Source organism: Telopea speciosissima, chromosome 3, assembly GCF_018873765.1.
Source record: "Telopea speciosissima isolate NSW1024214 ecotype Mountain lineage chromosome 3, Tspe_v1, whole genome shotgun sequence".
In the NCBI taxonomy this organism is placed as follows: Eukaryota; Viridiplantae; Streptophyta; class Magnoliopsida; order Proteales; family Proteaceae; genus Telopea; species Telopea speciosissima.
The window spans coordinates 34,149,874-34,177,777 of NC_057918.1; the positions used below are offsets into that span (position 1 = coordinate 34,149,874).

General features: G+C 39.4%; 1 protein-coding gene across 2 annotated transcripts in view; it reads right to left on the bottom strand.

Moving 5' to 3' along the window:
- The window catches only part of LOC122655930 (DNA ligase 1), a 59,473-nt gene that overhangs the window by 31,255 nt on the left and 314 nt on the right, over window positions 1-27,904 (bottom strand). The window contains exons 2-8 of one of the 2 annotated variants that reach the window (XR_006332018.1): window positions 27,721-27,825; window positions 27,214-27,594; window positions 26,111-26,227; window positions 12,821-12,922; window positions 12,623-12,739; window positions 7,788-8,018; window positions 7,608-7,702 (exon numbers count right to left, since the gene is read on the bottom strand). Coding sequence is in view for 1 of the 2 variants with exons in the window: in XM_043850320.1 (XP_043706255.1) it covers window positions 7,608-7,702; window positions 7,788-8,018; window positions 12,623-12,739; window positions 12,821-12,922; window positions 26,111-26,227; window positions 27,214-27,582 (1,031 nt within the window). In the remaining variant the exon portion in view is untranslated. The other variant, XM_043850320.1, reaches the window with a different exon arrangement.

Here is a 27,904-nt window from a genome sequence, read left to right on the forward strand (position 1 = left end):
GAAATCAATATGCACAGATGTAAGCTTGGCAACAGAAGAAAAAGTATCCAGGTAATCCACACCATATACCTAGGCATAACCCTTAGCAATAAGTCTGGCCTTCAAACGAGCCAAGGAACCATCAGGGTTGACCTTTACCACAAATATCCAGCAACAACCAATAGCAGACTTACCAGATGGTAAGGAAACAAGGTCCCATGTCTAATTCTCCTCCAGTACAGATAATTCCTCAGTCATAGTAGCTCTCCATCCAGGACTAGACAAGGCCTCTGCAACAGACTTAGGAATAGGATGACGCTCAACTGTAGACAAACAAGCAATAAAACTAGAAGACAAACCAGAATAGGAAATGAAGTTAGAAATGGGATGTTGGGTACAACTTCGAACACCCTTATGATGAGCATCGGAACATCTAAATCGGAAACAACAGGAACGATAGGAGAAGAGGAAGTACCTAGTGCAGGATCAGGAACCGTCGGCAAAGAAGGCGCGATAGAAACATTCAGCCGAGTGGTGTATCTCTCAAAAGGTGTAATACATTGTGCAGCCTCGTTCGGAGCACGGCGTTGAAACACAACATGAGTTCTGTAGAAGTAGGAGGCGGAGCAGAAGACAAAGGAACCTGCAAACCAGGAGAACTTTCGACAACATATACGGGCAGATCATCATCCAAACCAGAAGAAACTATTGAAGACTCAACATAAGGAGTAGACTCAAAGAAGGTAACATTAGCTGTCACAAAAATATTTATTTAAATCAAATGAATAACAATGATAACCCTTTTGAGTTCTAGAATACCCAACAAAAAGACATTTAAGAGCTCTAGAATCCAACTTAGAACGACCAGGATGATGATCCCGAATAAAACAAACACTCCCAAAGACACGGGGTGGTAACACGAACAATGGTGTAGAAAGGAACAACAAAGAGTAGGGAATGCCACCTCCCAAAACCGAAGAAGGCATGCGGTTAATGAGATAGCATGTAGTCAAGACAGCATCAGCCCAAAAAGTCTTGGTCACTTTCATCTCAAACAAAAGAGATCGAGTGACCTCCATTAAATGTCTATTTTTCCTCTCTGCCACACCATTTTGTTGAGGTGTGTCAGCACAAGAGGACTGATGAACTATTCCATGTTGCATCATAAAAGTACTGAAGGAAGTTGAAAAATATTCTTTAGCATTATCACTACGAAGGATTTTCAAAGAAGTACTACATTGATTCTGAATTTCAAGAACAAAGGCACAAAAAATTGAGAATAACTCAGAACGACTTTTCATTAAATAAATCCAGGTAACTCTGGAATAATCATCTACAAAAGTGACAAAATAACGAAAAACCAACTTGGACATTACAGGACAAGGACCCCATACATCTGAATGAACTAAAGAAAAGGGTTGGTCAGACCATTTATTGACTCCAGGGGGATAATTTACACGGTGAAGTTTCCCAAATTGACAAGACTCACACTGTAAACTGGACAATGACCGAAAGCAACTATCCAAAATTTTTTAACTTTCCAATGAAGGATGACCCAAACGACAGTGAATTTGGTGAGGAAGCGCCACACTCGAACATGCCACAATTGATGTGTCCTCAAGTAGATACAACCCCCCAGATTCACAGCTTCTACCAATCGTCTTCTTCGACTATAGATCCTGAAAAACACAATAGCCAGGAAAAAAGGTAACAGAACAATTATAAGTTTTGGTGAACTTTTGAACAGATAATAAATTGAAAGGAAATTTGGGCAAATAAGAAACAGAAGATAATGATAAAGAAGGGGTAACATGCACAATGCTTATACCCCAGACTTTTGCTATAGACCCATCAACTAACACAACATTGGAAGAGGACTCACGAAATGAAGAAAAAATAGCTGAAACCCCAATCATATGATCCGAAGCACCAGAATCAATAATCCAAGGACGATAAGTGGACGTAAGACACGCAGTAGCATTACCTGTCTGAACAAGTGTAGCAGTTGAGACGACTAGGAATTCTGAGACGACTGGGAATTCTGAAATTGGGTAAAGCGCTCATACTCTTCATCAGACATCTTCACTGACTTTCCCTCAAACTGTGGAGATAAAGCAACAACAGAATCACAACTAGCTAAATTGGCAAACTGAGCTGGTTTACCATGAAGTTTCCAACAAAAATGTTGGATTTGACCAGGCTTGCCGCAATGATGGCAAGTTCTCACTACCCCTGAAGCCTCTTAAGTAGCCTGAGTACCAGATACTGGGCCCTTACCAGCCCCACGACCACGGCCAGCACCACCATTCCTAATACTAACCCCACGGTTAGGGACTTAGGGGTGAATGACGCCAATGCAGAAGTTTCCACAGGTATGGTATCATGTGTATTCTCACGTGAGATACGTAGAACACGAGAAAAAGTCTCTGAAAGGGTGGCCACTTTATCGCCTCCAAGAATCTGAGAGCGGACAGCATCAAACTCTTTACCCAGGCCACCCAAAAATCCCATGACTACAAGTTGTTCACGCTGATTTTGCATATGCTGCACATCAGAAGTAATAGGAAGTAAGAAATTCAGTTCCTCATACATACTCTTGAAGTCTACAAAATACTAAGTTAAAGAATGACCCTTACGGTCAACACGATAGAAGTCCTGAGAAAGCTCATAAATCCGAGAGAGATTGTTCTGTCCAGAATACAGAACATTCAAATAATCCCACAGTTCCTTCACAGTATCGATATGGGTCACCAGATCAACAATATGGTGATCCATGCAATTTCACATCTGTCCTAAAATTCGGGCATCCACCACTGTCCATGTAGCATCAGAATCATCCTTGGCTTGTGTCAAGTGCTTCTCATGTCCTCGACCAGTCAAAACCAGTCCAACAATTTTCTCATTGTTGAAAATTGTTGGCACCTTCCAACTTCTTTTCCACTAACTTGTTGGAAGAGATTTCAGTAACAACAGATTTATTATCACCCATTGATTCAAATAAACAGTCCAAATACGATGCAGAATGTATACAGAAAATTGACCAAAGACTGATATAGAATCTGTCCACAAAAACTCAGAAAATTGATCCAGAAAACTGTCCCAAGAAAAAACGATGCAGATTATGTCCAGAAATTTGATGCAGAATCTGCCCAGAAAATTAATCCATAAAGCTGTCCCAAAAACAATACAGGTTTTGTCCAGAAAAATCGATGCAAAATCTGCCCAGGAAATCGATCCAAAAACTGATCGATATCACTATCTCAAACACTTAGCAACACATACCTGAATTGAGCTAGAAGCCGCAACCTTCTAGTCCATAAGTCGATCACCAAACAACAGAGAGCCCTAGTTCTTAAATTCAAAGCATGAACTAGGCTCTAAAAATCTCCAAAATACAGCATAGGGTGTTGTACCCCTTCAAACGAAGAACGAAAGAAGTCTCAAATCACCAACCAGCAATGAACCAATCGATATTGGTTGAAACCGTGAGAAAGAGGAGAACAAGATAGTAGGGAATATGTAGCAGCCCTAAGGATCTTGCTCTGATACCACGTAAATCTGTAAAAGAAGAAGAAAGAGGAGAAGAAAAGAGGGAGGAAGAAGAAGATGTGCTGCAACTCTTGGGAGTCACAACCGCAACCGTGAGGTTGGGACTGCCCATCAATTTCAATATATAATAGGGAAAACCCCAAAAACACAAAGCAAAAGTCATAAATACCCCCATAGAGAAATCATGATTAGTAAATCACAATTCCCCTCCCCTCTTTACATTGTGACTTCTAACATGAATGAAGAATAAAAATTAAGAAATGAGGTAAGAAAAGTGAGAAATGGAAAATGAAAAATGAAAAATGACAAATGAGAGTAAGAGGAAAGAGGATAGCCCAGGAATTAAGAAAATATCAGCTAAATGGTGTCGACAACGTGGATCCTTGCCCTCCAATAGGCTCTATCTGAGGTCATACATGGCAAAAAACGAGACTATGCATGCCATTCTTCACAACCTCATCTATAGTCATTTTAGGCCTGCCCCTAGCTCTTTTAGCTCCTTCAATCAGAATCAGATCACTCCTCCTTACTGAGGCTTCCCCAAGCCTCCGTTGCACATGGTCAAACCACCTCACTCGACATTCTCGGAGCTTGTCGCTGATTGGGGCAACTCCCGCATCAGCTTTAATACGTTCGTCCCTAGGCCTCCATTGCACATGAAGCTGGAATGTGCCTCATCACACCAACCCAGAACCAAGCCACATCAGACCAGGCTGTCTCCCACAGCAATTCTGGACTGGTTTTTGGGCCTTGTTCCGGCAGCTACTCCTATGCTGGAACCTGTGCTACATCACACCATAGCAATAATATGGAAAATATATATAATCCCAATGGCAATTTTATAAATGCTGGCCACATTGATGGACCACAAAAGCAAAATAATGGCAATTTTGGAATTAATCCATGCAATCCCAAATTTAAACCCAATTATTGGCCCACCCAAGAGAGGTAAAACACAATTACAATGTAGTGGCAATCTGGTAATTAACCAGAATGTTCAAGGGGCTCTTGGGTAGATAAAAGGGAAGGAATAGCAGGACCGTAAATATCTCAATGTTAGAATGAAATGGCACGGACATAATTTAGTTGAAATCCAATTTATTAGCAAAGGCTAAGGGCAAAAGGTAAACTTGGAATGGGTTACAAAATATGGACACGGGAGGATAAGTGAAAATGGGAGGGGAATAAATGGAAAGTAAAAATTAAAGCAACTGAAAAAACCTCACGCAACCATTACGAGGAAAGGGAAGAAGTTCTTATTCCTTACATAACCAGAGGAGAAAAGTGGCAGTAACCAAGGGGAAATACCAGCTCGAGATAGATTACTTCAATCCAATCCAACGACTCCACGACTCCAACAGAAATCAGAAAATCAGCAAATCGAAGAGAGAGGAATTAATCAGCACAAAATCTATTGACTCCATCAGAAATCAGCAAATCAAATCGATAGGAGCAATTTGGTAACAAAGATCGAGTTATCAGCAATCGGTATCTGTTATCAGTACTAGCAGCAAATAAAGCAGCGGAAAACCCTAGTAGCAGGTCTCTTCTCCGATCAGCATCAATCAATATGCAGCAAATCAGCAGACACAATCAATCAGATTAAAGACGCAAAATAAATTCAGCGAATAAGCAAACGGTTCGCAACAAAGCAGTAGATAGAAACCCAGAATCTTCGATTATCAATTCAGCAGAATGTAATCACAGCTATGATTTTCATTTTAAAAAAATTCTTCATCAAAATCCATATAAAACCCTAGTTCTTCTTCTATGAACGAGGGTCTCACCACAAACCAGAGAACCTTGAAATAACTCTCAAAGCATGTACCGGTTACAGCTCTGATACCATGTGACAAACCGGAATCTGTAATTAGTAACTGGAATAGAGGAGAATGGAGAGAAGAGAGGAGGCTGCCTAAGAGAGAAACAGCTGATACTCTTAGCAGCCCTCCCTACCACACTATATATATTACCAAACAATTACAATCACGCTAGGAATAGAAGTCCTTGCGGTAGTCAAAAGATAGAAAACAACTAAAAGAAGCCTAGCCTAACTAGGAAACAGAAATCTAGTCTAATTAGGAAAGAAACAAATTAACACAAGAGACATAACCCAACTAACCACGACAAGGACACCCCCAACTAAACATGTCTCATTTTCTCCCTGTAGCAGCAGAGAAACCCATAACCAGTACTTATCAAGCTTTAGGAAGAAGAAAAAAGAAGAGAAAGAAGACACGATAGAAGGAGAGAATGAGAAACCCTATAACCACGGTAGGATTCATATCATGGCCTAGGCCAAAAACTTATACTGACAAACAACATAGAGTCCCACTAATAGTTAGCTAAAAATAGACCCAAAGATAAAGAAAGGAATACAAATACTAATAACACTAATAGGACACTACTAGACTAAACATAACCAACCACTAGTAACTAATATTGACATAAGGAAAGGGGGAATCCCCCTCGCGATATACATTTAACACCCCCCATATAAGAATATCCAGTTTTCATATCAAGTGTCATGTCTGGCAGCCCTTATCCATGTCATACATTGAGACCCTTCTCCCATCCTTATAACAATGTTACAAGGTAACAACTTGGTCCTTCTAAGAGTCAAAATGCAGAGGTTAGGCAAATTAATTGTATAATGCAGGTATGTATAATCTCTAGTTGACAGAATAATTTGACAAAGTTGAGAGGTACAAAGAGGTTTCTTATATGAAAATGAAATGAAAAAGACCATTCCTTCTCATCAAAATAAGATCTAAAAGCAGAGGAGGATCCTCACTATTCCAAGAAGCTCTTCAAGGTCAAACTGGCCCTGACATAGCACGACGTATGTTTCTAGTACAACCATCCTTGCAAATGCTCGACAATATTTAAATCCTTTCCGGACACCCCTCATTCAAACCTGCTCCAAGTATACACTGTTTTACAGGATTTGCAACAAAGCCAATGAGACGTCTGCCGTAGAAAATAACAGTAGAAATCACCCTAAATAGGTAGTTTGAGCTGCCTAAACTTCATATAGAGAGTACATAAGTTAATTTGGTGGCCCAAGCACAACCATGGTGCATGATATGACAGAGGCTTCCATTTCTTGAGTAGAGATTAGAAAATCAGAGAACTCGGAAAAGACCACTTGTCTGCTTCCTTCTGGTGACAGCAACTCTGTCATCTTTGCACAATAAGAGAATTTTCCGATCCTGATCTAGGCGGATATGGCGTATTTCCCTGCCTAGGACCTCATAGGCTGAAGACAGCAACAATTTCAGTGGGGCTAAAAGTTAGCTTTATCCGGTAGCCTACAAAGAATTCCAGTAGGATCAAAAGGAAAAAAGGGTGGTCCCACATTTAAGATGGTTTTGTTATTCTTTTCTTTTTTTCTTATTTCATTCCTTTTGGGATCAGGAAAAGCATTGGTTTTGTATCATTCTTAAAAGAAAAGCAGATACATATATCATGATTATAAATAAATGTTATGGATAAATCATGGCTTCTGTCTCATGAGCCTGGGGTACTCCATATATCTCCTCTTCTTTTATACAAAGCATATCCTATGAACTTCAGAGTCAAACAAATAGAATTATCTACACTTCCTAATACAAAAGATGTGGACATCATGAAAATGGGAGGGGGCAGAGAGAGAATTCAGAAGATAAAGTTGGCTTACCAACCACCCAACTGAAAAGGGAGAGGGGAATGGATACACTATAGGTTAATTGTGGAGAAGAGAAAAGGTAACTTTTAATAGTTTTTATATGGAGTCATAACTCATCACCTGTCATCAATGCCAAACCTACCAGGCCAACTAGGTGGACTTGGCCCACTTTTTTGCCAACGTTGAGCGCCAGGTAGGGGTGGCAAATTCGACCCAATCTACATGGGTCTATTGTATAGGAGATATTGCAAACCACACTAACTCAACTTGCACTGTAAATGAGTAATACCTTACATGGTTTTTTCTACACCTTAACATCAGCCAACAAAACACAATTTTTTGATAGACTAAAGACAACAACAAACAATAAATTGTTACAAATGAAACATACACGGCCATGAAGCAAGTCTACCTTGTAACTGCAAGGACAACATCAGGAAACTTTGCCGTATTCCGTTCCGCATTTCGACTATATATCTCAACAGAACCATCCTCCATGTAATGTATCTGTGTTAAATGAGCAATGCCATATAAGATGTGAACCAAGACCCCGTTGAGGGGGGGGGATTAAAGACAAGCAAGTTACAATCACCTGTGCACGTTCTCCATCATACTTGTATTCACAAGTGAATTCCATACCCTGGAATTTATCCAAAATCTCTGATACCCCTTTGGTTGGTTTAGCTAACATAGGTCCAACTGGAACACCCAATGTAAAGCAACATGTCTCTGAAAGCTTCCATACACCGTCACCAAGAAGAGCGGATACAATTCTGTCATAATTAGGAACTACAGAATATACTTGTTTGACAATTTTGGCAGCCTGAAAAAGCAGAATAAAATATGAAGCATACACTTAATACTGACCATCCAGTTAAATATGAGAAACCCTTCACCACCACCACCACCCCACAAAAAAAGGTTCAGCGAGGCAGACTCGCATTTAGTTGTCCTCTCACAAACATTAGGAAAACCTCCAACACTGGACTGAAATGATACCCAACACATACATGGATTAGGTATTTATGTGTTTTCTTGACACCACCAGATCTAAGGTTCTGGCACCATCTTTCCATTTGATCTACCAATAGGTCAAACTGTTTCTAGAAAAAGCTGTATCCTGTCTTTCTTATAAACTTTATCGCCAACCAAGAAAAAAAAGAAAGAAGTGCTAACAAAAATCCAGGAATTGAACCCTCTAGATAAAGGATCTCAATGAGTAGAAGACTGAATTGCCATTTCCTGTCCTACGTAGAACAAAGAATTGCATTTGCAAAACATGTTTATCAACTTTTAGAAATGTCAATATTTAATCAACAACTCAATCTTCTTCATAATTTACAAGGTGTTAACAGAGGGGCAAGGAGAATCAGTTCAAAGAAAGTATAATTTATTTCTGATTGGCATCCACCTTAGAATGAGCATGATGTTGAGTTTTCAATATTCCATTTTATCTCAATATTTACTTTCTTCCTGCCCTTGTCTTTTGTTATTCTTTGGGCCTTGAGCCTTGTATATCCTTTCCCCCTCAGGGGCCCCTCTGTTTCTTCTTTTTTAGTAATGATTATTCTTCACCCCCAAAAAAACAGACTCCTAGGAGATCCAATCGTAATACCCCAAAATTTTGAAAGCCTGAAAGTGTTGGTAAATAATTGATTATCTATGCCGATGGGTATTTTCGTAATTTTAAACCTCAGGGGCATTTTCACAATTTTACACATCAAGGGCAAATCCATAAATTACTAATTATTTTTCCTTATTACCATTGTGTGTAGAACTTAATCCTCGAGGTAAACTAGTTTTGGATGACTTGTAGATAAATAAAGTACTTAGAAATTAATGACTACTTTAGTTCTTATATTTAAAAAATTAATTTGTGGATTTTGTAAATAAATGAGCATCTAGCCTAGTAGCTGAGACACTAATTTATTAAGAGGTCCCAGGTTCAAGTCTTATAATCATTGGGGGAGTATTTTATTTATATTCTTTTATTATTGGATCTAAGTCAATGGTGGGCCCACCCTATCAAATAAATCGTGGAAAGGGGGGAAATTTTGAATCGAGAATGACGTTGGGATTTTTAGTCAACAATTAGAGATTGAATAGGAGATTAACAAAAAAAAAAAAAGAAGAGAAGAAAAAGAGACCGACAGAGATAGGGAGTGTGAGAAAATAAGTGAATAACGCAAGAGGGAGAGAGAGAGATAGGGAGTGGGAGAGAATAATGCAAAAGATAGGGAGAGAAAGAGAGAGAGAGATATGGGAAGAGATCGAGAGAGGCAAAGAAATAACAAGAGAGAGAGTACATTAATGAAAAAAGGGGCGCAGAAAACCGAGAAGAAGAATTAGGAGAAGAGAGAAGGGGGAATACCTGCCGATTTTTGCTACTAGTGCAACCCTTTCTAAAGATCTTATCTGGCAATTAATTGTCATTACCGCCTTGCAAGTAAGCATCCAACCTGTTTCCTCATATTGGATTTATTACCCATTGTTCCCTTGGTTTTCCCATATGATTTATGATCCATTGTTCTCTTGATTTTCCCATATGATTTATGATACATTGTTCTCTTGATTTTCCCATATGATTTATTATCCATTGTTCCCTTGATTTTCCCATATGATTTATGATACATTGTTCTCTTGATTTTCCCATACGATTTATTATCCATTGTTCTCTTGATTTTCCCATATGACTTCTACACTATTGTAATACCTAAAAGATCCACAACGACAGAAGAGATCAATCATTGACAAATTTCTGATTTGGGCCCATTCTGAGGTAGTTTTCTGTTGCAATTGAGAAATCTCCCTTTTTTTTTTGGTCTTTTGTGCCCAGATTTGAGTTTTTCATCGATTACCTTAAATCTGTCCAAGGTTTATGAACAAGATTTTGGGGGTGTGTTAATACTATCTACTGTGATATTTGACCAAGGTTTTAGCCTATTCTGATTTATGGATTTGAGTAATTTCATAAACTTCATCTACCAAAATTGAGTTCTTGAAAGGAGTTCCAGGGTAAGTTCTTTCAAAATTAGTTTTCATCCAGCCTTTGGATGATTATAAAACCATAGGGCTTTGATTCCAGCTACTGAATATGAGGTCTGTTCCAATTTTCAAACCAATCGGTTAGTCGGATTGAAAGTAATTTCAGTCTTTCTATCTCTAGGATACCCGCCCGAAAGAGATCAATTTTTTCTAAATTACTCCCAAACCACTTGTCGGATCACTCCCATCTTTTGAAGTGTTCTTATCCTTCCTACTAGCTATTGTTTCTTAGAGTTAGACCTTCGTTTGAGAAGGCTGACTATTAGATCAAAGTGTTTACTTTTGTTGACTTTTTGGGGAAGAAGGGTAGTAGACTAGCATTTGGACTAGATGATTAATAATGGAAGTATTGTTGCAGGTTGTGAGTAGATTTTTGGTGCTTGAAACTTGGAGGGTTGAAGAAATATTTTGCAGATTGAGGTAAGTGGATTGTAGTGAGTGTACAACACATGTGTGTGTGGTATGTTTGACTTATGTATTATGTGGAATGTTTGTCATTGAATGTGATATTCGGAATTATAGTGATTTGCATTGTAATTGTCGATGTATGGTGATTTAATAGTTATCAAGTGTGTCATGTGATTGTGTAAGTAAATCCTAGTGATGATGACATTTGTGTGTGGTGATTGAGAAAGTGGTTTGGATCTTACTTGTGGATTTTACCTGTGTTTTCACTTGGGTGTATTAAAGAATGGTTTGGATCTTACTTGTGGATTTTACCTGTGTTTTCACTTGGTGTATTAAAGAATGGTTTGGATCTTACTTGTGGATTTTACCTGTGTTTTCACTTGGTGTATTAAAGAGTGGTAAGTGATGAAAGTGTTTCAGGGCAAATAGATTGCCCTGTGCCAGTGGAGAGTCATAGCCACCAAAGAGGTATTCCGTCGAGCCGCAGAAATCATACCCACTGTGCACAAATGAGTTGTCAATGGTGTATAACAAGTCATAAAGTGGGTGACAATAGTAAGTGATTGTAAGGGGGCTATGTTCCTCTCGTGTTGTGGGCGGTGGCAGCCTGTTTCCCTCAATGCCGGCTAAAGTGACAAAAATGGTGATTTCAAATGATAGAGTTCTATCAAGCAAGTGTTTTATCAAATAGTGTTGTTTTGAGAAAATTTAAAAATTGTTTGATTTAATTGTCGTGAATGCTTGGTTATTGTTATTGTGTTGTACTCTTGCTATTTTTTGTCTAATTGGGCTATTTAGCTCACCCCATTTTTTTAACATCACAAAGGATTGAGACGGAGGTATGCTTTCGGTGGAGAGTTTGAGGGTGACTTGAAGATTTATTTTCATTACTCAATATTTTATTTCATTATATGGACGTAATAGGGAGCAGTTTGAGAGGTAAACTCTAATAGATTGGAATTTGGGATTTTACTTTGGACAAACATTAGACTGCCCCAGCATGAGTTTTTATGAGATTTAAGGCTATTATTTGAATATTTTGTGTTTGAGACTTGAATTTGATGATTTGTTTTGAATGATTCCACATGATTTTAGCGATCGTTTGATCAGCGCCCGTGAGGGATGTGCCTTCACCTGTATCTGGGTTTGAGTCATGACACCAATGATGTAGGACCATGACAAATTTGTCAAATGTATCTCCTCTCTTCTTTCTCGTATTAGCTAATGAGGTAAATCAGTAATTAAACTTTCTGCAGAAAGCTACCAGGTAGTATTAGGCATTGAAATTTCAATACAAAGAAACCAGACAGGCATCTTTTTCAGTTATTTTCTATAGCTAATACTACTTCATTAAGCTTCAGCTATTTTCGTTGGCCAAAAAAAATTCAGCTTTTTAACACATAAAAGTGCTTACTTTTGGTAAACAAGCTATGCGTCTACTGCCAAATCCACTTTTCTACCTTTAGAGACAGAAAAACAAGGAGGAACCCATATCTAGAAACCAGCTCAGCAATCACCAAAATACAAAACTCGAAATAATATAAGATTACAGTCCATGATGACATGAAGGGTGACCAGTGATGTATCAACAACCTTTTTGTTTCTCCTATTATCATTAGTAGCATAGTTCAAAAACTCGCCGAAATTTCGCTAATTTCAACATATCCGAGAAGAAACAAGAGGCAAACCCAAAACCAATGCTGTTTCGCCAAAATTTCACTCATTTTGGTAATTTCTGTCATGTTTACATTGTAGACAAAAATACACAATTTCAGCGAAATTTCGGTTATTCCGGTCGTTTGCCCCCTGAAACAGTCTGACAAAAAATGCACTGTTTCGGCAAAATTTGCCAATCTCAGTGCATATCGCTAATTTTGGTCTGACCAAAATGGCCTAATGAAACGAGTTTTAAAAGTATGATTAGTAGATCATTGGCAACTTTTGTTATCTCGACATAGGTATGTGTCTCCTAACCTCTTCAAGACGAGATTGAATTTGTGAAGAAGGTGTAGATTGTTCTTCAGAATAAACGGCAGCATGTCCCAGAGCCACCAGGAGAGTCTGCTCTGCCAAACCAATTCGTAGCTTTGACTGCAGCAGAAGTATAAAGTTGGTTCATAAAGAGCAGGACAAGTCAAGAAATCAATAGCTATTAAATCATCCCATTCTAACCTGCAATAGACGAATTAAATATTGAGGTTCACAATCAGTAGCTGCAATAAGAAGCTCCCTGATATGTCTTCTTTTCTTATCTTGACTGTCCTTCCCAGATTCCTGTTGAAAATCAAGCCCAAATAAGGCTCAGCAACGCATATAAAGGAACAGAAATGTCATATTATGAGTTAACCTCTCAACAAGTCATGAAAACTCTCTAACTCTAAGGGAGCAGGTTTCCTCCACTACCTGGAAGAAGCCATGCCTCCATTGGTAGGCTCTCAAAATCCATACTCTGTGGGCATGGTGTCCATATCATCCTTTACTTATATAACAACTCTCAGACTGATCTGACTTTGCCATGTGTCGCACCAAAGGTTTTTCAAAATGGTTGATTCTGAAAATTAGTTTTTCTTCGGGGAGGGGGTAGAGAGAAAGACTGAATAAGAGACATCTGAACATAAATGGTAGAGAGTTCAACACAAAGCAGGACATAAAATTGAAAATGGACCAACTTTACATGTGGATATAGCTACCAATTCAATAATTAGAAGAACTAAAACCAGGCATCTACATGGAAGAATATTTGTTTGTGTAGAAAATTTCATTATTGTATGGAACCAAAAGAATTGTAGGAGATGGAACTTTCTACCCTGATTGTATTTATTTGTCTGTGTTTTCATAACAATTGCTATAAAACAGCATCTCTGCCATTTACCAGAAAACTTAGGTGTAAATGAAAATAACTCACATGACTAAATAAAATTGATTGAGAAGATTACCAGAACAAACAACCTTTTACTAGACTAGTATCAGGCTTTTGCTAAACAATATCACACCCATGGAAGAATTGCACATCAGCCAAAATAATTAGGTAAGTAGAGAACAAGAAACCGTATATCCTGATATCTATTTCATCTTGAGTTACTGCATGTATTCTTTTTCCTTTCTCTTTCTTTTTTTTTTGGGGGGTGATAAAGAGTGTTACTGCACCTATGCTGCGGCAATATGAAAACACTGTGATTTATGAGAAGTGAATTTTGCCACAGAAATAACTGCAATGATGAAGACAATAGAGAAATCATGTTTTTTCTATGAACAGTATCAAAATTTCTTATGACTTAAAAGAAATAACAAAACATCCATAGAAAGGAAAAAGCAGGAAATATAGTTAAAATAACCGGAAATGTAGTTAGAATAACCAGAGCAAAGAATTTGATCTGCTAACAAATGATTTACTTATACAGCTCCTATAGTGAATGAATCAACAATATATTCAACGTCCAACAGCATCCCCACCCCCCACTCCCAGACATCCACACCAAGAAGTAATTATAATACAATCAAGGTGCAGACAAGACCTTCTGGCAAATCTCCAAACTCCACATCACACTCTCAACATCAGAAAACCCAAAACACTAAATAGCTTTGTTATAAACAGGCAATCTAAGCGCAATTTAGAGCATCCAAGTGTTAACGAGAAATCATATACACATCCTTTCTGTCATATTGCCAGCAAACCAGGTGACTATATGATAGTTCACACTGCAAACAGTACTGGTTTAGAATTTGAAGCATAATCTCACCACGATTCAAAGTTGAAGAAACACCCAAAGTAATAGCCTAGCTATGTGGGCTCAAATTCTTAAATTATGGGACTTCAGAATCACAACTTTTACACTGTCAGTGATAAAAATCTGTGAACGCAGGGTGCTAGAAACATGCCTAGATGGTTACGATATATCCCTCATAGTATAGTAATCTCTTTGGGAACCTAGATTAACAAACTAAATTGGTTTAGCAAATAAAAGCCTGAAAAATGATGTAATGTTGAATATGAACAGAAAGCATAGATGAATTACAAACAATGGACTCAAAATCTCAAAGGATGCCATCCAAGAAAAAACTATAAGCCTTACATTGACAGGATCAGAAGGATGAACCTTAACAGAACTTTGTCAACACTCCTTCCCCACTCGCCGATTCCAAGGGTAGTGGTCCCCTTGTATGTTTTCTTTCTTCTAATTGAAAATAAGTATGTTTATCCCAAAAGACGGATCTTCCAAATATATTTCTATATGTTGACACAACCGACCTCATCAAAATTTTGGATATCAGTCCTTCCCACTTGCATGTCCTAGGGTAGTGATGCGAACCATAGTTCAAAATCTCGCAAAATTTCGGCGATATTTCTCCAAATTTCGTATATCTCGAGCTGTCCGAGATACGATACCAATCCAAAATGAAAAAATACCATATTTCGACGATATCTCGTGAGATATCGACGAAATATCGTGGACTCACAATATATCGCGAGATATTGAAAAAGTCATGTGCAATATTTCGAATATTTCGGAAATTTCGGTCATCTCGTTTCGGAAATTTTGGAAATCTCGGTAATTTCGGTAATCTCTTTTCGAAAATTTTGGAAATCTCGGTCATTTTGGCATTTTACACCCACAGAAAAATACCATATTTCGACGAAATTTCGGTATCTCGGAAATTTCGGTCAGACCGAAACACCGAAACGAAACGAGATTTAGTACCATGATGAGAACCTGGGTAGGGACAACCCTTATTGGGTTGCTTGTGGGCCCATTCAAAACTTGGTTCTTTCTCCAAGCTAACTCGAAACCTTGGTTTCAAGGCCCAGAAGTTGTTTTATTTACCCTAATTCTTGTTGTGCTGCCTATTTTAGACATTTTGAACCCAATCCATGCATAAGTTTCACATAAATAACACTCAAAATAAAACTTGTAGTTTTGATCCAAGTTTGATAGTGTATATTGTACTTGGACATGGTATCGAATAAGGTTTGACCGGAACATAACTCTTGCAAAGCTTTCCAACAAACTCAAGTCCCAAGATTGCTTAAATCTGATTTATATTGAAAGAGTTATGTTCTGGTCAAAGTTAATTTGGTGTGCACGAATGCTGTTTAAAATCGCTTTGAATGGAAATACGTTTTTAGACATAAAAAACAAATGAATATTTTACTGCTCTTTTAGATTTTAACAATGTTTCATCAAATTAAGATTTATGGAATTTTTTGATTTGAGAAAAAACCCAACATTTAAAAATTGAAAATTACACCTACCATCGAAAATCCAGTTTTTGTTTTGAACTGGGGGGTTGACTTTTTATCCTTTTAGACTTTGATTTAACTATTTTTATTGGATTCAAATAGAAGGGTAAATGCTTATTTATGAATAATATCTTAAGTAAATGAATTTCATTTACTTAAATGATGTTTGGCATAAATAAGTGCATGCCCTGGTTTTGAGCCAGGTTTCCTCAACTTTCGATGGGGATAAGTGAATTTATATAGGTGTTCAGGTCGAAATTTGTGAAATTACCGAAATATGGTCGAAACAGGGTCAAAACCTGTCGAAAACAGGTTGAAAATAAAGTCTACCCACATCTCGTCTTGGTAGGCTGCGAAACCGAGACAAATCGGTCGAAATCTGCAGTTTCAACCGAGTTCTTATTCCATCGTAAGAGTTGAATGGGGAATAGGAAGATGGCGTTTAAGACCCGTGACGGACTGTTCAACTGTCTGGTTATGGCATTCGGATTATCTAATGCGCCATCTACTTTCATGTGTTTTATGGCGCAAGTTTTATGACCTTTTATTGGCAAATGAGCTGTTGTGTAGTTTGATGACATCTTAATTTTCAGCAAATCTACTAATGAACATTTGCAGCATCTACAAGATGTTTTATCTGTGTTATTTGTGTTAAGCCAAGAATGCTTGTTTGCAACCCATGACAAGTGCTACTTCATGAAGAACCGGATCCAATTCTTGGGATTCAATGTATCTGGCAATGGCATCTCAGTAGATGACACAAAGATCAAAGTGAACCAAAGCTGGCCAACCCCAACAAACATCCATGAAGTTCATAGCTTTCATGGATTTGCTTCATTTTATCAGCACTTTATATCCCACTTCAGCACTGTAGCAGCACCACTCACTGTTTGTATGGAAAAAGGTGTCTTCAAGTGGACCGAATTAGCCCAACAAAGCTTTGAGCAGCTCAAGAAGAAGTTGAGTACCGCCCCTGTATTAGCACTGCCCAATTTTATATCTTATTCGAAGTGCATTGTGATGCATTGGGAACGTGATGTAGATCCCACGGCTGACCAGAAGAAGAAGAAGAACCAAGGCCCATCGAACCAACTCCAGATGGACCAGAACTGGACCAGGTCGAGCCAGCCCAGCAGGTCTTCTAGAAAGGCCAAGGAAAAGAGGCAAAAACACTGTTCACGTGAATAGTGTCACAGCCCATATTTTCCTTGTGTGGAGATATTTCTTTGAAGATTTTGTGGACCCATCAAGTGGAGAAAGATTCTATCCTAAAGCTGCCATAATTTAGTTTTTATTTTCAGTTTTAGAAAGTATATTAGGTAGTTTCTAATTTCAGTTTGTTTCTATTTATGTTTCCTTGCTTGTTTAGAAGGCTGAACTATAAAGCCTAGTAGTTTCTAATTTTAGTTACTTGCTATTTTAGTTAGGATTTAGTAGTTTCTATTTTCCTAAGTTTCTATTTTAGATTAGTATCTATTTTGGAAAGTTTTTTATTGTAAGCTTGCCTAAGCTATTAATAGGCATCGCATTATAATGAAAAAACAGACTTGGAGAAAAGAATTTGCAGGCCTTGTTGCCAACTTGCCATCAGTTATGGGAGAAATCCTATGCTGAAACAGCTGAGATAGCTGTGGGTGAGAGACCAAGGGTGAGAGGCCCATTCTCCCTAGCCCCCCTTCTACTTCTTTTTTTATCTTCCTATCCTCCCTACCCTGTTCGATCTCCTTTATTGTTGCTGTCATTTGAAGTTATTACAAGTGTTGTGAGCCTGTGAGGACCTCTTGAAGATCAGAATCAAGTAAAAAAACACAAGTTTCAGATTTGCAGCTGTTGCACACCATTAATAGATCCTGGCTGCAATCGATCTCTCACTGGATTCTCCTTGGTTCGAGATCAACTTTGCATTAGAACGGGTATCGGAGCAGTCCTAAGTCAAGCCTGTTGCGTATTTCAGCGAGAAACTTGCAAGCGCAAAGCAACGTTACAGCACCTATGATCTAGAGTTCTATGCTCTTTATTTACACTAGAGCATTGGCAGCAGTACCTTACACATCCTGGCTTTATTTTGAATACTAACAATGAGCATTAAAATATATTAAAGGTCAACTAAAACTCAACTCGCGACGTGCAAAGTGGGGTGAATATTTACAAGAGTTCACATCCATTATCAAGCACAGAGCTAGCATACAAAATCAGGTTGCAGACACACTCAGCCAAAAACATACTCTTCTCTCTACCATGCGCATTACAATGCTTGGTTTCGATTCATTGCGAGAGTTGTATAATGAAGACGAGTATATTGCTCATATTGCGGAAGACGTGCTTGAAAAGACTACATCGGATTACACGCTTTGTGATAGATTTCTATTCAAGGGAAATTATTTATGTGTACCAAAATTGTTCCCTTCGACTAAAAATTATTTCCAAGTTGCACAACGGCGGTTACTTCGGTCGTGACAAAACGTTTTAGTTTGGTGGCTGCCAGTTACTTTTGGCCCCATTTGAAACGAAATGTAAACCGTTCCGTGATGTGTTGTCAAAATTTGTCAAACGTCCAAAGGCCAAGCAACTAACGCCAGACTTTACTTACTATTACCTATTCCAACAGCAGCAGCAGCAGCACCTCGGGAAGTCATACCTATGGATTTTGTTCTTGGACTACCATGAACCCAAAGAGGCATGGACTCCATATTCGTCGTCATTGATCGGTTTTCCAAGATGTCTCATTTTATTCCTTGCAGGAACACCATGGATGCTTCTCGAATTGCTGACTTGTTCTTTAAAGAAGTCTTCAAGTTACATGGTGTTCAAAAGACTATCACATCCGACAAGGATTCTAAGTTTCTTGCACATTTTTGGAGACAACTATGGCGAGGTATTGGTACTACTCTCCAATTCAGTACCGTATTTCACCCTCAAACGGATGGACAGACTGAAATCGTTAACAGGTTATGGAGCAATCAATTACAAGCTTTGATACATGATAACCCCCGAGCTTTATTCTTTTGATATTAGAACAAAGCTTTCTTCTGTTCAGTTTGTTTGTTCTGATTCCCCAAGGAACAGGCATATTGTAGTGTCCTGGGGATTTCCCTCTTCCTCTCTCCAGCCTTCTTCCTCCTCTTCTTGAGGTAGGGGCTGCTTGTGTATTTTTTTTCCTTTTTCTTTCTCCCTTTCAGGGGTCCTTTGTTGTTCTTTCTTCTTGGTAATGAAATTTTTATTCATCCAAAAAAAAAAAAAAATTTATCATTGGGAGAATTTGTATACAATTGCTCCGTAAACCATTCAACTGATTGCGCAGTCCTTTCATGATCGTTAACGGGAAGCAAACCGACAACAGCCCTTGATCTTGCACCTATTCCATTTCCTGGGAAATCTCTTGCTAAGGTGGAGGAAATTGTTTCTCAGTTTCGGCTTATACATGATGATGTGCAATGGAACTTGGAGGTAAGTTCTGAAAATTACAAGAACGCCATTGACAAATGGCGTCTTGAGGTGATCTTTGAGCCTTGGGACAATGTTTGGGTACCCTTCCACCAAGATTGCATCAGGAAACCTCAGGTTTGATGCACCCAGGGAAGGGATTTCTTAGGCCAGAATAGGGCAAAAAACGAGAAGATCTGACAGAGGACAAATTGACTCTATTGAACTGTTAGGGTTTCTGGTCACAGGAACAGGGAGAGATGATTAAGTGTAATATCAGCAAGGAAGAAAACAAGGATATTAGCAGAACATAAGGATATGTGCAAAGATGAGTTTTTTTTACCCAAGGGGGAATTGAAGCAAGACATAAATCCCATATGGATATGCGCAAGCTTGGGAGGCCCATAAGGTGCTTGTGTTAGTCCAATAGGCAGAAATTGACCTTTGGATAGCTATATTATATGATTAGCCTTTTATTTTTTGGGATTTTGTTATGAAAACCAGAAATTGGAGAATGCTTGAATGATCGATTGTGATCAGCCAAGCCTATTATTTATAGCTTTAAAAATTACATTCATATGACAAAAATACCCCTGCCATAGCCGACATAGCTAGGCAGCACATAAAACACTTAAAAACATAACAATAAACACCAAAAAGACCAGAATACCCCCACGGTATTCTGGTTTACGTCATTCAACACTCCCCCTCAAGTTGGAGCAAAGATGTCGATCATGCCCAACTTGACTAGATTAGGATGAAATAACTTTCCAGGCAGCCCCTTGGTGAAGACATCAGCAAGCTGATCAGCAGAGGTCACAAAGGGAATACAGATCTGCCCATCTTCTAACTTCTCCTTGATGAAACGCCTATCCACCTCAACATGCTTGGTACGATCATGTTGTACTGGGTTGTATGCTATGCTGATCGCAGCCTTGTTGTCAGAGTACAACATCATAGGAAGGCGAATAGGAATACTAAGATCTTGTAGCAAACCTTTAAGCCAAAGTAACTTACAAATACCTTGTGCCGTAGCTCGAAACTCAACTTCGGCACTAGAACGAGCAACTACATTTTGCTTCTTGCTACGCCATGTGACAAGATTTCCACCTACAAAGGAGCAATACCCAGAAATCGACTTGCAATCTGCAGAATCAGCCCAATCAGCATCGGTGCATGCCTCTATCCGTAGGTACCATGTGCAGACAAAAGAATGCCTTTTCCAGGAGCTGACTTCAAATAGTGCAAAATACGAAAAACAGCCTCCATATGAGAAGTGTAGGGATCATGCATAAACTAACTCACAATACTCACGGAGACAACAATGTCAGGATGAGTGTGTAAAAGATAAATCAGCTTCCCTACAAGTCTTTGGTACCGGCCTTTATCAACAGGCTCACCCTCATTTTCCTTGAGCCGAACAGTAGGATCCATAAGAGTATCTGAAGGATGGCAGCCTAACAACCCTGTTTCAGCCAACAAGTCTAGGACATACTTTCTTTAGGAAAGAAATATGCCTTTAGAAGATCTGGCCACTTCAATCCTAAGAAAGTATCTTAATTTCCCTAGATCCTTAATCTCAAATTCTTGGCCAAGGAAGGTCTTCAACCGTCTGATCTCATCACCATCATTGCCAGTAACCACTATGTCATCAACGTAGACTATAAGAACAGTGAGTTTTTCACCAACCCTCTTGATAAAGAGTGTGTGATCAGCATTACTCTACTTATAGCCCACAGAAATCATGGCCTTGTGAAATCGACCAAACCACGCTCGAGATGACTGCTTTAGCCCATACAGTGCACGCTTCAGCCTACACACTTTTCCTTTATTCCTGTCACAAGAGAACCCTGGTAGAATGTCCATATACACCTCCTCCAGTGCTCCATTTAGGAAGGCATTTTTTACAACTAGCTGCTGCAAATCCCATCCAAGGTTGACTGCACATGATAACAACACACGAACAGTATTTAACTTCGCAACAGGTGCAAAGGTTTCCTGGTAATCAATGCCGTATGTCTGAGTAAACCCCTTGGCCACGAGCCGTGCCTTATACCTATCCACAGTGCCATCCACCTTCTGTTTCACCACAAACACCCATCTACATCCAACGGTTTTCTTCCCAGGTAGAAGAACCACAAGCTCCCATGTGTTATTTTTCTTCAAAGCCTCCATTTCTTCCATCATGGTTGCCTTCCACTTTCCATCTGATAGAGCTTCCTGCCAATTGTTAGGAATACGAACAGAAGAAAGAAAAGAAACAAAAGCACAAAATGATGGGGAAAGGGAGTCATAAGAAATAACATGAGATATGGGATGCTGAGTGCAAGTCTTGACACCTTTGCGAAGAGCAATAGGTAACTCAGGAGAAGGAACATTACCAGGTGGAGAGGCAGGTTCTGGATACTGAAGCAACAGTTGATTGAACCTGCTTATGTTTCCTTGCATAGGTCTTCATGTTACTAGCATCAATCCTCCTCTGAAATTCACTAATAGTCCTCTGGACAGGAGTCTGGACTGGAGTAGTTTGCTCCCCCTGCATAGGAATCTCTCCCCCTGACTCAAGGGGGATACTAGAAGCAGTCTCAAGGGAAGTACTAGGAGCAGGCCGAACTGGTTCAGACTCATGGTAAACAGACTGGAGTGGAGGAGGAGAGTCTATAGTCAGCACATCTTCACTAACACTCTCCCCCTGAAGAGTTGGGGACACATAGTATGAAACACTCTCATGAAACATGACATCCATGCTGACAAAAGTCCGGCGGGATGGAGGGTAATAGCACTTGTACCCCTCTTGTGTAGCAGAGTACCCTAAGAAAATACAGCGGAGACTACGTGGGTCAAGTTTACCAGGGGACCTTATATCCCTGGCACAATAAACGCAGCCAAAGACCTTAGGGGGAACTATAAAGGAGGAAAAGCCAAGTAATAGCTCAACAGGGGGTCTAGAGTTGAGGACCCGACTGGGCAGCCTATTAATTAAATAGGCTACAGTAAGGATAGCATCCCCCCAATAAACGGAAGGGACATTGCGAGCAAACAGGAAAGCTCTAGCTACCTCCAAGAGATGGCGGTTTTTTCTCTCAGCCACACCATTTTGGGTTGGAGTATCAACACAGCTGGTTTGATGGAGGATGCCATGGGCAGCTAGGTATTTTTGGAACTGACCTTCCATATACTCTGTCCCATTATCACTCCTCAAAATCTGAATAGTGGCATTAAATTGAGTTTTAACCAGCTAGTGAAAGTGCTGAAAACAAGAAAATACTTCATTTTTAGTGTGCATAAGGTATACCCAAGTGAACCTAAAATAGCAGTCAATAAAGATTACATACCACCGATGACCCGAAAGAAAAACTTTTCGACTAGGACCCCACACATCAGTATGAACAACATGAAATAAGGAAGATGACCTTTTATTAGAAATTGGATAATTGGAACGTGTCTGTTTAGCCAAGACACAAGGCTCGCAAAAAAATTCTTCCTTATTACAATTATTACTTAATGCTGGAAATAAAGTAGATAAAGTACCTAAAGGTGGATGTCCTAGTCTAGAGTGCCATATGTGTAGTTCAGAAGAGGATGCTGGGGAACATAACCTAGAAGGTAAAGCCTGGGTAGATGCCGGGTCTCCATCAAGCAGGTACAATCCGCCATGCACTTTACCCAATCCAATCGTCTTCCCCGAGTCCAGATCCTGAAAAACACAATGAGTGGGGAAAAAAAATCACTTTACAATTTAGAGATTTGGTGATACTGCTAATGGAGAGAAGATTAGTGGTAAACTTGGGAATATGCAACACAGATGACAATGCAATAGAAGGGGAACAACCAATGGAACCTTTCCCAGATATGGAGGAGAGGGACCCATCAGCAATTTTAACTTTGTCCTTACCAGAAACAGGAAAATATATGTTAAAAAGACTGGAGGAACCTGTCATGTGATCAGTAGCACCGGAGTCTATAATCCAAGGAGTGGAAACTACTGATGCACAATGACCAGCAAAGGAAATACCTGTACGGGCAAAGAAGGAACCTAAATTGGCAACAGATGTAGTAGGGGCAGCGAATGTGTTCAACAGACGCCGGAGAGCTTGAAGTTCTTCCTGGGAGAAACTAATGTCAGTAGTGGGAGCTGAAGCTACACTTTCAGTCATAGTTGTCACGGCGTCACGGCGATCTAAGTCGGTGGAGGGGTGTCACGTCGATATATCGACATGTCGCCCGCCATGGGGTTGCCATGGCGAGCATGTCGACCATGTTTTATTTTTTATTTTCTCTATTTTTAATGTGTTCATAGATGTATACTCAAGCCATGTTTTATTTTTTCTCTATTGTTTCTCAAGTTTTAAGAAGAAAATTCAGAAATCGAAGAAGAAATCGAAGAGGGAAAGAAGAAATCGAAAGAAATCGAAGAGAGAAAGAAGACAGGAAGAAGAAATCGAAGAGGGAAAGAAGACAGGAAGAAGAAATCGAAGAAGAAATCGAAAAGGAAAGAAGAAATCGAAAGAGATTGAAGAGGGAAAGAAGAAATCGAAGAGGGAAGAAGAAATTGAAGACAGGAAGAAGAAATCGAAGAGGGAAAGAGAGACAGGAAGAAGAAATCAAAGAGGGTCGCCATGCAACCCTCTCCAGCGCCAGGACGCCATGACAACTATTCTTTCAGTGTGATTGGCTTTGTTTTTAGGCTTAGCACGACCACATTTGGCTTCAAAATCAGCAGGTTTCCCATGTAGTTTCCAACACTGAGCCTTAGTGTGATATGGTTTGTGGCGATGATCACACTTCACAGGCTCTTTACTTGTAGCAGTAGCAGCAACACTGTCAAAAGAATTATCAGGGGTAGAGCCAGCAGTCTGTAAGGCTGATCTTTCAACTTTAGGAGTAATCATCATAACAGCCCTCCTTGTCTCTTCACTGTGCACATAAGAAAATGTTTCCTCTAAAGTGGGGAAAGGAACCCGACCAAGAACCTGCACCCGAATAGGATCATACTCATCATTGAGGCCAGCCAAAAATTCATAGACCCGAAACTGATCTACATAGGTGTGGTAGGCAGCAACATCAGCAGTAGTAGTAGGCTGAAACCGAGCATAGTGATCCAATTGCTGCCATAAACACTTGAAGGCAACATAATACTTAGTGACAGTCATCTCCTTTTGAGTAGTATTTTGAAGTGTTTTCCTAATCTCATAAACCTGAGCACCACTCCCTGAACGACCATAAGTACCCTTGACAGTAGTCCATATCTAAGTAGCAGTGTCAAGGAGAAGATACTGACTAGAGAGGTCAGTGGTCATGGAGTTCAGAACAAAGGACATCACCATTGCATCATTGGCAACCCATTTAGTATGAGCAGCACCTTCTTTAGTAGGCTATTTGGTGGTGCCAGTAAGATGGCCAGTGAGTCCCCTACCAGCCACGGTCAAGGATAATGATCTAGCCCAAATTAAATAGTTAGTGCCATCAAGCTTAATGGCAGCAGCATAAGGAAGAAAATCAGTCCTAATCTGATCTCTTCCAGAAGTAGCCAAAGTTATCTCTGAGTCGCCCATAGTTCAGCCAGGCAGAAATCGATCCTTGAAATTGGAAAAAATCAGATCTTCAAAAAACTGCAGCAGTTGGGGCTGAAAGAAAGGTCGAGTGCAGCAATATAATCAGGAAATTAACCCTCAAAAAATCTCCTCAAACAGCAGCCCAAAAAGCCAAAATCGATAAGGGGTCAGGGTTTAAAACCCTGACAGTTGAGATCGATAAAGGGAAAAGAGGGGCTGTAACTTGAGGGCTTCAGTTTGTGATAATTCAGATGTGATAGATGTTGTCCAGAGGCCTGCCGGTGGTGCTCCAAAGTGAACAATCAACCTTACATGTCAATAGGGTCGATCTCCAAAAAATAGGAGCAATCCAAAAATCGTAGAGAGAAAAAACACAGCAGCTATCGTGATCTTGTATTTAGGGCATTAAATTTGAGGTGTGATGGAGGGCAGCACTTAGACCATAATAAGATCACCTCATTAGTGCTGCCCTTGAAGGATGGAGAGAACCAAGGAAAGGGAAAGAAGAGAAGAAATCGATGGAGAAGATGGGGGGGGGGAGAAGGTTTTGAAAAACCCTAGATCAGAGAAGACTGCTCTGATACCATGTTATCAAAACCAGAAATTGGAGAATGCTTGAATGATCAATTGTGATCAGCCAAGCCTATTATTTATAGCTTTAAAAATTACATTCATATGACAAAAATACCCCTGACATAGCCGACATAGCTAGGCAGCACATAAAACACTTAAAAACATAACAATAAACACCAAAATGACCAGAATACCCCCACGGTATTCTGGTTTAAATTATTCAACAGATTTCATTATAATGCACCTAATTTATAAGCTTATTACGTGGGGATAAAGTTAGTAGAGGGACTAGTAGTTAAGTGTTTGGGTTAGATTAGATTATTAGAATACTTAATAACTAAACAGAGTCTGTTTTGAGTTTATTTACTTTATTGAGTGTGTGAGTGATGGTATTAACTATGTGGAAAGTTGAACCATTACAGCTGGGTAAATCACGAGATAAATAATGAAAAATATCTCTATTAGGTTCTCATCTTACAGCTGTTTCGTATAAAAATAAATTAATTTGAACAGAAATTATAACTTAGTGTCATTCCCAGCTGTGCTGAAATGTGTCTGACAACAATGTGCAAGGCAACAGTGCCAGACACTTCGTGTACTCTTTTTAGCAAGGAAAGAGAAACAAATGAAAGGAGGAGAGAAGGTTTAGACTTGAATATTGCATTGACTCACCTTAGCAATGGTGCGAAATGTATCAAAAACCCTTGCAACAGTTAAAGGTTTAGGCTTGAACATCAAACTTTGAGATGAACGACTTGCTTTTGCAACAAGACCCAAGTCTCCCAGTTCCTGCAATAATAATCTGAATGTGAGAGCACCATGATAAAAAGGAGGGGGAAATGTCCACCTAAAGTACATAGGTGAATAATTGTCTTCTCTCATATCAGATGACGAACCAAAAACTGCTAAGCATATTCTTAGCTGATAGCTCAATACTCAACCAAAGAACTGGGATAGATAAGTATCCTAAAATGTGCTAGATAGACATGCTTATACAAAAATTAGCAAAAATAAACTACCACCAGGGAATTGATAATTCACTCACGATCTAAAGGATAAATGTATAAAAGTGCTTCAATGCAACTGCTGCATTTTTGCCTAACAGGAAAATATTGCATGCTTAGAACAATCCTAGTTCCCCAAGTAAGAACTTTGTTGTGTCCTTTCCAGAAAATTAAGAGGCAGAGAGGGAGAGAGAGAGAGAGACGTAATTTATAGATAATGGTTTCTCCATACTAAGGATCAAGCAAAACTTTGACCAATGACCAGCAAAAGGATAAAAGCAGAATTGGAGTCTCCAATGTAATAGCACAATAACTGATACGATTGCCTCATCAGTCTATTTACAGAACTGGGTGTGAGAATTTATTCTGCCACCTGTACATTGGTTTTTGCAGCCTTTTGGCAGGAGTTGAGCGATCGTCATTGCAAAGCATCCACACCTCAGTTTCTGCTGTTCTACATCAAACCAAATTTTCACTACTTCATGAAAGAGCAGCATAACACAGACTACAAATACAAATTTTTCCGAAGCCTACTTGAAAATTGATGACCTTATGTACTCAGAACTCGGGGGTGTCCAATAAAAAAAAAACCCAAGTTTACCGAAAAGAAAAAAAAAAAGTTTCAAATACATTAACACATCTGTTACTGGAAGGAAAAGTGACTGAGGTCACAGCACATGATGAAAACCTATGAGCTGAGCTAAAGGAAGAAGAAAAAAAAAGAAAAAGAGGAGCTAAAATGGAACTAGAGAAAGCAAAGCCGGTGATCACCTCTGTCTGTTTCTTGATTTGTGCTTCACTCCTTCCATACGCTTCAGCGAGAACTTTATTTAGGGCAGAATCTCCAAGCCCAAGCTCAACGCCCTCGTGAGATGGAGCAACCTTATTCGCGGAAAGATAAACAACAGAAATCAAATCACCTGGGGTAGTAGCCATCACAGTCCGGAAAACATTACAGAGAAGCTCCGTAGTGGCAATTCGACCCTTCTCTTGACTAATAAAATCAAACGCACGAGCAAGAAACAGAAATGGGACGTGTTCTCCATCTTTCCAGAATGCAGCGGATTTCGGTTTAAAATCCGACGCCTTCTTCTTCAATTGGGCAATGCGGTCGTCCAAACTGAGAGACCGATCTTTCATGGCCGTCTTCGCCTTCTTGGGCGATAGTTCTTCGGATTGTTGTTCGCTCTTTTCTGATAGAGATTTAGTGTCTTTGTCGTCTAGGGTTTTGGATTTCTTGGGCGAAGGAGGACGAACATTTTTCACGGCCGGCTTCGCCTTGTTGGACGACTGTTCTTCGGATTGTTGTTGGTTGTTTTCTGATAGATATTTAATGCCTTCGTCGTCTAGGGTTTTGGATTTCTTGGGCGAAGGAGGACGAACCTTTTTCACGGCCGGCTTCGCCTTCTTGGGCGAAGGTTCTTCGGATTGTGAGGGTTCTTCAGATTGTTGATGGTTGTTT